This window comes from Nicotiana tomentosiformis, chromosome 4 (genome assembly GCF_000390325.3).
Source record: "Nicotiana tomentosiformis chromosome 4, ASM39032v3, whole genome shotgun sequence".
In the NCBI taxonomy this organism is placed as follows: Eukaryota; Viridiplantae; Streptophyta; class Magnoliopsida; order Solanales; family Solanaceae; genus Nicotiana; species Nicotiana tomentosiformis.
The window spans coordinates 108387210-108397788 of NC_090815.1; the positions used below are offsets into that span (position 1 = coordinate 108387210).

General features: G+C 41.6%; 1 protein-coding gene across 1 annotated transcript; it reads right to left on the reverse strand.

The window, feature by feature from the left end:
- Positions 1-3585: 3585 nt before the first annotated feature.
- Positions 3586-5143, reverse strand: LOC138910312 (uncharacterized). Its single transcript, XM_070201542.1, has 3 exons — positions 5099-5143; positions 3966-4178; positions 3586-3810 (listed from the first exon to the last, which is right to left on the reverse strand). Exons 1-3 carry the CDS (start codon positions 5141-5143, stop codon positions 3586-3588), a joined length of 483 nt encoding a protein of 160 aa, XP_070057643.1.
- Positions 5144-10579: the final 5436 nt, after the last annotated feature.

Here is a 10579-nt window from a genome sequence, read left to right on the forward strand (position 1 = left end):
GATACATCGGGGTCCTTTGAGAACCCGACCCCCTATTTCCTTGATTGTTATTACACCTGCCTTGATTGTTGCCTCCCCAATTGCCTTGGTTATTGTTGTTATGACAATTTCCCTGATTATTGCCTCCATTCCAATTGCCTTGATTTTTATTGTTATTCCAATTGTTTTGATTGTTTCCACCACTCCAATTACCTTGGTTGTGAGAATTCCAATTGCCTTGATTATTTTGAGCTCTCCATTGTTGTTGGCTAGGGCCTTGGTAGTTGTTTCTTTGCACTTGAAAGTTGTTCACATATTGGACCTCCTCTTCTTGGTCATTGTAAGATTCATCTTGATTAAATCCACTATCATCTAGCACAAAATTTTCCACTCTTTGTTGTACTTGCAGACCCTTTGGTCTTCGTTTGTTCACCATCATGTTTACTCCCTCAATTGCATTGACTTTCCTCGGGATTTGCACTTGTTTAAATTGAGCCTTTGCCAATTGGTTCATAGTGGTGGTCAATTCGGCTATGGCTTGCTCATGGTCATGCAATTCTTTGTGAAGGTGAAGCACATTGGGATCCCTGTGGAATATTAGCACGGGATTTCCACGCCGATAAAGTATCCGCCATCTCATCCAAAATATCACATGCCTCTGCATAAGGAGTAATCATGAAGTTCCCACCGGCAAGTTGATTCACTACACATTGGTTGGTTGTATTGATCCCCCGATAGAAAGTTTGTTGAATCATTATCACGCCCCAACCTCGGGAAGCACGACCGACGCTTAACCGAGTGAACCCGGTCGAGCAAGTCTGTTAAATACTTTCTACCCTACTCACCAATGATCAAGAAAAGACATGATTACCTTAATTAGACAGTAGTAAGTTCATTCATACAATATTAAATCGTCTCATTAGTTACTCCACTATTAAGTCCAAAAATACACATATTCTTGTAGTTTGAGTGGAACAAGTGATCAAACACAACATAACTCGTTTAGCATTCCCAACACCCATATACAGCCCACAGAGTGTCTACGGAGCCTCTAAAGATACAAAAGAGTGTAAAGAAGGTGCCAGCAATAAGGCCCCGACTATACCTCAAAACGTACAACAATATAAACAAAAGATATATTATATGACCCCGGAATGAAATGGGATCACCGAGTCCGCTGAGAAGAGGATGCAACACCTATTTGTGATCAACACTGTCTACTATGGAACCACCTGCATCCATTTAAAGATGCAGCACCACCGGCAATAAGGGACGTTAGTACTGTCGAATAGTACTAGTATGAAAACTAAACACCATTTAAATAAAATGAATAGTAACACAAGGGAAATAGTCAAGAAGCAATATGAACGGTAAGTAACACTAAAATGTCAAGTTAAAGATCACTTAGATTTTTAAGTCAATTACCACGTTATTAGGTTGGATTGTTTTATACCAATATACCACAGTCCACAATACCACCGTGTTCTTACACGGAGTCCGATTCGGCCCGATCGGCTAAACCATATCATTTGAGACATCAACCATATTCGCTATTTCATTCACAATACCATCGTGTTATTACACGGAATCCGATCGCGGCCCGATCGGCCAAGCCATCTCATTCGAGACATTAACCATGTTCACAATTTCACTCACAAAACTACCGTGTTATTACATGGAGTCCGATCTCGGCCCGATCGGCTAAGCCATCTCATTCGAAACATCAACCATTTTAATCGATCATCTTACTTCATATTTCTTTTCCATCTTTTTCAGCACATTGGCACAAGTTACTTTAAATTATAAATTCATTCTTGGCACTTGGCCTTATTTCATAATTCAAGTTCTTTTCCACAATCCAAAATTATTATTATCATCAATGACATCATGGTTTTCATTCAAGACTCTTGATTTCACATGTGACCAATTTAGAATTCAAGGCACATAGAGACTTTTCACACAATTTGGCATAACCGTCTTTAATCAAATTTGACTTGAAGTCTAGGCATATTAGAACATATTCTAAGTCTTGAACATTTTCTTAGATGATGAGATAACATGATGAAAGCATGGGAATACGTATTACACATATATTTGCAAAGAAAGCATATTCGGGATAATAATTTCTAGGACGTTCAATTTGGGACTTACGTCGATTGCATGTATACCGTGGGATTCAATTCTAAGAAGAGGGGGTTTAGACAACATACCTCAATTGAGCCTCTTAAAACTCTAAGATGTTCTGGAGTACTAGCATCTTCAATCTATTTTAGCAATATAGTAAAATTGAATCCAAAATTAGGAAAACGATCATAATTCTAGCTCACTTGAGTATTCTATCAAACACTGTGTGTATTAAGGTTGCATGACCCTTTTTATGAAAGACTCCACCAACCCACAGCCCATTCTTTCCTATCTTTAACTCACAACCTCCCCACACACCTTAGGAACACATACATGCAAGGTAAGCACTTCCATCCCCATGAATTACCTTACTAATGGCCCATTCTAGTTACATTTTAAAATTAAGAGTTTGGGGTGATAGAACCTTACCTCTTGGGAAGAAGACCTAGGTGCCTCTCTTGATAATCTTCAAGGTTTTAAGTGAGAATTGAAGAGCAATTTGATGAAGATCACTTTCTCCCTCTAGGACCCTCTCTCTCACTCTAAAAATATCAGAAAATAAGCTCAAAATGGTCCAAGGTAGATGTTTTAACGGAATAGGGTCGGGTTTAAAAACACCATAAATGAAGCTCCAGAACAGGTTCTGCGGTCGCATATGCGACCGCATAATGATTAGGCGGTCCGCGAAATGATCGCAAAGTTTGGGTGCCAAAACTTGAAAGGAACTGACCAGGTTTGCGGTCACTATGCTCCCCGCAGACTTGTTCTGCGGTCGCATAATGCACCGCAGAACGGTTCTGAGGGGTCTCATAGTGCACCTCAGAACCTCCCTCCGAAAAATCCCAAAGCTGGATATGCGACAAGAGTGCAGCTCGCGAAGTGGTTATGCGGTCGCATAATGGCCGCGAAATTTGACATAAAAAAGACCCAAAAAATTGACCCACTCTGCGACCATTCTGCGGTCCGCTGAGTGGTTCTGCGGTCATAGAATAGGCCGCAGAAATGGCTACTTCTGCCCAACATTTCCTTCAATTCCCCAGGCCGAAGAATTTCTACTACTATTAACCTCTATGCCTATTTCGGCATCACGAAAATCCTGATTTTTAGGAAATATTTTACGGGGCCTTACATCCTCCTCCACTTAAGATCATTCGTCCTCGAATGAGGATCAAGGTTCACTATTAGCAACTTATGCAGCTCGGTTATCATACCACACATCAGCAACCCCAAAGTTGACTAACTCCCTAAATGTCCAAAAATTTCGCTAGAGTTTCCTTGGTAACTAGGCCTATCCAGTTGTCAGAGAGCCCCAAAAACACATCTTACAAATATATGCACAACCCAACGACGTAACAGAACTCATAACAATACCAACCGTGGCCTCATAAGCAACATATAATCAAAAGGAACACCTTTACATTAACTGAATAACTGATACAAAATTCATATGCGACAAGTTCATAAAAAGAAAGGATTACACATCTATTCAAACAAGTAAGGATACTTCTTCTTCATTTCTTCCTCGGCCTCCCATGTGGCCTTTTCAACCTGCTGGTTTTGCCATAACATTTTCACGGAGGCAATTTCTTTATTCTTCAACTTTCGGACTTGTCTATCAAGAATGGCAACTGGAATTTCTTCATATGACAATTCTTCATTAACCTCAATGGTCTCAACCGGCGCAATGGCTGGCGGATCCCCAACTACCTTCTTCAACATAGACACATGGAATACCGGGTGGATTAATGACATTTAGGGCGGTAGCTCAACCTTGTACGCCACCTCGCCAATTCTCTAAATAATTTTGTACTACCCGACATACCTCGGACTCAATTTCCCATTTTTCCCAAACCGCATAATACCCAATCATCTTCTTTGAACTCTAAGTCTCTACGACGGACATCCGAATAGAATTTGTGATGACTCTGGGCAGTTTTCAACCTCTCCTTTATGATCTTAACCTTCTCCATAGTCTGATGCACGATGTCTGGCCCTATCAACTCAGCTTCTCCAATCTCGAACCACCCAATGGGAGATCTACACCTCCTATCATACAATGCCTCAAATGGTGCCATCTGAATATTCACATGAAAGCTATTGTTATAAGAAAACTCTATGAATGGCAAATGATCATCCTAGCTACCCTTGAAATCAAGAACACAAGCACGCAACATGGCATCAAGTGACTGAATAGTCCGCTCTGCTTGCCCGTCGGTCTATGGATGGAAGGTTGTACTAAGATTCACGTGAGTACCCAAACCTTGCTGAAATTTCTTCCAAAAATTTTTCGTGAACTGAGCCCTATTCCGCTGTGTCGGTAGATTAAAGATAAATTTGATGAAGATCACTTTCACCCTCTAGGACCCTCTCTCTCACTCTAAAAATATTAAAAAATAAGCTCAAAATGGTCCAAGGTAGGTGTTTTAACAGAAAAGGTCGGATTTAAAAACCTTAAAAATAAAGCTCTAGAATAGGTTATGCGGTCGCATATGCGACCGCATAATGATTATGCGGTCCGCAAAATGGCCACAAAATTTGGGTGCCAAAACTGGAAAGGAACTGACAAGGTCTGCGGTTACTATGCGGCCCGCAGACCTGTTATGCGGTCGCATAATGCACCGCAGAACGGTTCTGCGGTCGCATAGTGCACCGCAGAACCTCCCCCCGAAAAATCCCAAAGCGGGATATGCGACAAGAGTGCGGCCCATGAAATGGTTATGAGATCGCATAATGGCCGCGAAATTTAACATAAAAATGACCCAGAAAACTAATCCTCTATGCGACCATTCTACGATCTGCAGAGTGGTTCTGCGGTAGCAGAATAGGCCGCATAAATGCCTACTTCTTCCCAACATTTCCTTCAACTCGCCAGCTCACTATTCAATCCAAAAAGTCAAAACCGCGGCTCGCAAGCTCGCCGTGAAGAATTTCTACTACTATCTATTTCGACATCACGGAAATCTCGGTTTTTATGAAACATCTTATGAGGCCTTACAATCATGTTCTCTGTCATATCATTGTTGGGGCACTCTTTCACCATTGTTCTATAACTTTTCCATATCTCGTGTAGTGGTTCATTGGGATCTTTCTTGAATGCTATGAATGGAATGATTTGGAAAGCGTTCCAAGAAATCTAAAGCTTTCCCCCATAGAGAGAAGGGAAAAAGCCTTAGCCTTTAAGATATATTTGTTTGTTTACTCCCCCAATACGTATCTACGAACCCCTTCAAGTGTTTATATATATTTTGACCCGGTGCACCGGTGAAGAACCCTCATTTCTAGAGCAAAGTGAGCATCCCATTGGTTATTTGGAAGTTGTCCGCTCTAATACGGGGAGGGACTATAGCGCTTGCATACCCTTCATTCGGCAACACCCGTTGTGGAGCCGCTCTTGGTGGAGGTGGGGGTGGAGTGGGTACATTGTCTTGAGGCACCCGGCCTTATCTATTTGCTTGAGGTTCAAAAGGGACCTCATCCATTTGATCATCCTCAACGTCCGCGTCCCCCAAAGCTATATTTCCGAGATCATTGTTTGCCATGATATTGCACCTACAATTTCTCAACACGTTAGTAACAAGGAAGGAAAAGAAAATATTTTTAAAACACACTTAAATATATAGTTAACACTATTTTTAGCTCCCCGGTAACGACGCCAAAAATTGATCTCGTCTAATTTCACACCTCAATTTAAGGTTATGAAACAGTCGAATGCAGTGATAGTACCCAATAGGAGTCAGGGTCGATTTTCACAGGGAGTATATATTGTAGTATGTGAATTTGACTATCTTAATTTATACTTCCACAAATTGGAGTTATTTTTAAGTCTAGTTTAAAACTAAGCGTGCAAGGTGAGAAATAAAACTAAGAAATTATTTTTATTGTTTTTCAAGTTTACTAAAAAGCCTAGAGCTATGACCATCGCCTAGGTGTTTGCCTAATATGATATAAACCTTAATGCTTGTTTTATTGATCGAGGTATATTATAACTATCAACACTCAATTACTCACTCAATACCTCTCAGTCAAAGAGTGCTTTTGCCCAATTTGGCTTTCTCAAGTCCAAATGGGTATTGCACAAAACGGTTGATAAAAGCTCAAGTCGGATTATTACTATCTCTAGGTTGAAATTGGGATTATCAATCTCTCGATTGACCCAATTTCTTGATAGCCAAGTCAAATAGGCATGAACTAATATTTGCAACCATTAATTCCACAAATTAAAGCATGAACAAGGCTAAATAATAAACACCCAACCATAAACAAGCATTAAATTAAACACCCATAAGGTTTACACACTAGGGTTGGGTCACAATTCTAGTGAAAATCTAGCTACTCATGCTTGAAATTGAAGAAAAAAAAGAAGAAATGATAATTAAACTCATATTTCATGATTAAAATGATAGAATCTATGTTAAAATAGCTCAAAATATGAAAACCTACTAAAAGAAGTAAAGAAAAATGGCTACTGTAGCTGCTGAGGTCAAAAGTTGACCTAAAATATATGAAACTCATCTATTTATACAGGGCTGAAAATTTCGGTACAAAATGCCCTTCAGGAAGTTCTGCAGCCTCACAATTCCATGTATGGTCCGCACTTTTCTTCAACTTGTCAGGACTGGAAGTCTGTGGCAGCATAATTCTGATCTGCGGTCGCAAGGCACTCTTTCTGCGGTCCTCACTTTTACATGTGCGGCCGCACTCTATCTTCCGCGGTCCGCGCTTTTACTCATGCAGCTGCAAGGCGCTTCTTCTACGGCCGCACAATTCCTGTGCGGTCCATACTTTTGATGGACTTGGAATGCATACTCTCTCAACTTTGCTCTTGGCCCAGCTTTTGCGGCCGCACAATTCATGTGCAGACCGCACTTTGCACCAAACTCTACTGGCTTTTCCTTTATCATCTGCGTCCACAGATGATATTCTGCGATCCACACTTTTGAGCTTCTGTGCCTTTTATGTCCTTGAGTTCAGATTACTCATTTTTGAGTTGGATTTCATCTCGGGAGTCCATCTTTTAATATTCCTGCAATTTAGCACATTTTATTAGTTTTCGGGAACACAATTAAACGCTTTTGGACTAAAACAAAAGCTAAAAGGCGCTAATAAGTAGTCAAAATCCTCACTTATCAAGAAACGCTAAAAGGCGCCAGTTATCTTCGTTGTTTGGTGACCGAGGATGATCAAGCCAAGATGAAAAATATGGATGCACCCTGCCTTTTCAACGAAGCACAACAGGCACTGAACCGGGTAACTTCATGCTTTCCTAAGTGATTTTTTGATTTCACTTAGATTATTTCGTAGATAACTTAGTGTTTCTCTTCATGCTCGTAGCCCTCAGTGCTTTATCACGAGACATTTTAAGGTACCAGGACAAGCTGAAATAACTCAAAGCTGAAGTTCGCAAGCTCACTGAGATGAGAGACGCCTTTAAACTTCTTAGCGAGTAGTTCGAAGGTGAGGTTAAGAACCTCCGCGCCGAGTTGGAAGTTGCTCGGAAGGAACATGCTGATTTGGTCGAGCAGGTAAAAGTTTTTGAGGTTAGTGACGATGAATTTGATTCGGTGACTAATGGTCAAAATCTACAGGTCCAGCAAAAACTCGATCAGATTGACCAGCTTCGAGCTGAAATGGATATAGTCAAAGCTGAGATTGATAAATGGAGACGCCGGATAGATCGTTTGGCCTCAGAAAAAGAGGTTGCTCGGGCACAATTAACTTCGGTTGAAATCCATCTTAGAGTAGCAAAGGAGAAGGCCGAGGTTCAGACTAAAAAGGTTGAGGAGCTCCAATCCCGATTAGGTTCGGCTGTCTCAGATCGAGAAAGTCTGGCCAAAGAGCTTAAAATGACCAAATCATAGGTCGTTGTGGTCAAAGCCGAAGCTGATGAAATGGTGGCCTAGTACAAGGCCGATGCCAAGGCGGCTCAGGACCTTGTAAAAATATAGTCGAGCATATGAAGTGGCAATCCCAAAGGGAGGCCCTCGAGGAAGTTCACACTCGGAGTTTTGATTTATCGGCTGATATCGAAAATTCCAAGGTGCTCGAAGCCGAGGCCAGGAAGCTGGCCTATCCCGAGGAGCAAGATTCCGAGGAGTCTGAAGATTTGGGCGAGTCCGAGGGTGTCGGATACCCCGAAGGTGATGATGCGGCCCCCGGCGAAGACTAGGCCACTTAGGACCTTTTTAGATGTTTTTGTTTTTTGCCTTTTGTATTACCTTTTTGTTGAAGCCGTTCGGCTTTTGTAAACAAATTTCATCGGGGCTCTTTAGCCCTTGTAAAAAGAATTTTTGATATGTATATAAGGCTTTTTCCCTTCAATAGCTTTTGAATTTTCCCTTTGCTTTAATACTTATATTCGCAAAGATCGAAATGTCTTAGCATGAAATAGTTAGGTTACGTTCGTAGGTTCGAACAAACCTTGCCTTCAACATTATTTCATTTTAAGGCATCACGGGGGTTTGGTATTACCGGAAAATGTTTCCCAAACTAGTTTAGATTATAGTTTTCCGAGGGTAGCCCGTAGAACCGGTTATGAAATTTTGAAGGCCTTATTTTTTGTTACGACGTCTCTGAGCCATTTCAGTATGGCCATAGCCTTTTTAGTTCGGGTGTTTCTCAATGGGTTTGTTACCTCGAGTTATCTGATTTTGCCTTAGATAACGATCCCTGAATGAGGTTAGCCGTAGATTTTTGGAGTTCGGTCAATGCCAAATAAACTTCGTACCCTAGGGTTTTGATATCCCGGAATGGCTGTAGCCTTTTGATTCATGCAACGCCAAATAGGCTTTGTGCCCCCAGGCTCTGACAATACAAGCCGTCCGAGTTTGTTTTTGGACGACGGCCTCCGATTGGGAGTGATCGTTTGAACCCGGATAAAGCGGCCCTTGGGCTCGATACCTTTAGGAGATTGAATGTAAGAAATTCCTTAAAATAAAAAAGAGAAAATCTTAAAGGACAAGATATTTATCCGCAAGGTAGAAACTTTTATTCTTACGCGTGATAGTTACACATGTGTACAAGTTTTTTGCCAGGGCCTGAGTAGTCTATGCAGGCACGGTTCATGTGACCGTTTGACCCTTATAGTAAATCCTATTGATAGATCCGAGACCATTGAATCATAAAGTTGCTTTCCTTGCTTAAGTTATTATTTGAGGGTAATGCCCCCCAGTGTTCGGGACTGATCGAAGAGAGGCCTCGAATGCTGTTGTGATCTTTGTTACCGGTTCGTAGCCGGCCTTCAATTCTAAATTAGCACGATTTACTTGTTGCCTCGTTAAAAACCTTGCCGAAAAACCCATTTGGGACAAAACCGGTTCAAGGGAAAAAGAGTGCAACGCGTGCTTTCAGACCTAAAAATTGTATCGTTCTTCGATGATTTCCTGCAAGTGTTAGTTTGGAATAGATATATAAAAGGAAATGAATGGGGTCATACCTTAACAATAGTATCACTTCAAGTGAGCTATGTTCTAGTTGTTCGGTAGTTGCTCACCGTTCATCGTTCCGAGTTTGTATGATCCTTTGTCGGTGATCTCAATAATTTGATAAGGGCCTTCCCAGTTCGGACCCAACTTCCCTTTATTCGGGTTTTGGGTGTCTAGTGTAACCTTCCTTAGTACCAAGTCCCCAACACTGAAGTGTCGAAGGTTGGCTCGTCGATTGTAATACCTTTCGATCTGCTGCTTTTGGGCGGACAACCGGACAAGGGCTGCTTTGTGCCTTTCATCCAGTAGATTTAGGCTCGCATTCATAGCCTCTTTATTTGATTCCTTGGTTGCATATAGGAACCTGAGACTTGGTTCTCCGACTTTGACCGGTATTAAAGCTTCGGCTCCATGGACCAATGAGAATGGGGTGGCCTCAGTGCTGGACTTCGAGGTCGTTTGGTATGCCCATAAGACTTCGAGCAGTATTTTCTTCCATATTCCTTTGGCGTCAGTTAACCTCTTTCTGAGGTTTTGGAGTATGGTTTTGTTTGTCGATTCTGCTTGCCCGTTCCCACTAGGGTGGTAGGGTGTTGATAGGATCCTTTTGATCTTATGATCCTCGAGAAACTTGCTTGCCTTGTTGCCGATGAACTGTTTCCTGTTGTCGCATACGATCTCGGCCGGCATTCCGAATCGGCATATGATATGATCCCAAATGAAGTCGATGACTTCTTTCTCCCTGACCTTTTCGTATGCCTGGGCTTCCACCCACTTAGAAACGTTGTCAGTCATAAATAATATGAATTGAGCCTAACCGGGAGCCCATGGAAGGGGGGCAACAATATCCATTCTCCACTTCCTGAATGGCCATGATGACAAAACCGAATGCAACAGCTCCCCTAGCTGATGAATCATCAGATCGTGTCTTTGACATTCATCACATTTTCGTATGAACTCCTTCATGTCTTTTTCCATATCGATCCAGTAATAACCGGCTCTAAATATTTTTCGAACCAACGATTCGGCGCCCGAATGATTTCTAAAGGTACCTT

What these genes read in the sequence shown, in the direction of transcription:
- LOC138910312 (XM_070201542.1), bottom strand. Translation starts at nt 5,143, where the DNA reads ATGGTGAAAGAGTGCCCCAACAATGATATGACAGAGAACATGATT. An exon ending in ATATGACAGAGAACATGATT is followed by an intron (nt 4,179 to 5,098) that starts GTAAGGCCTCAT and finishes GTGAATATTCAG; the next exon opens with ATGGCACCATTTGAGGCATT. An exon ending in AGTTCAAAGAAGATGATTGG is followed by an intron (nt 3,811 to 3,965) that starts GTATTATGCGGT and finishes ATGTTGAAGAAG; the next exon opens with GTAGTTGGGGATCCGCCAGC.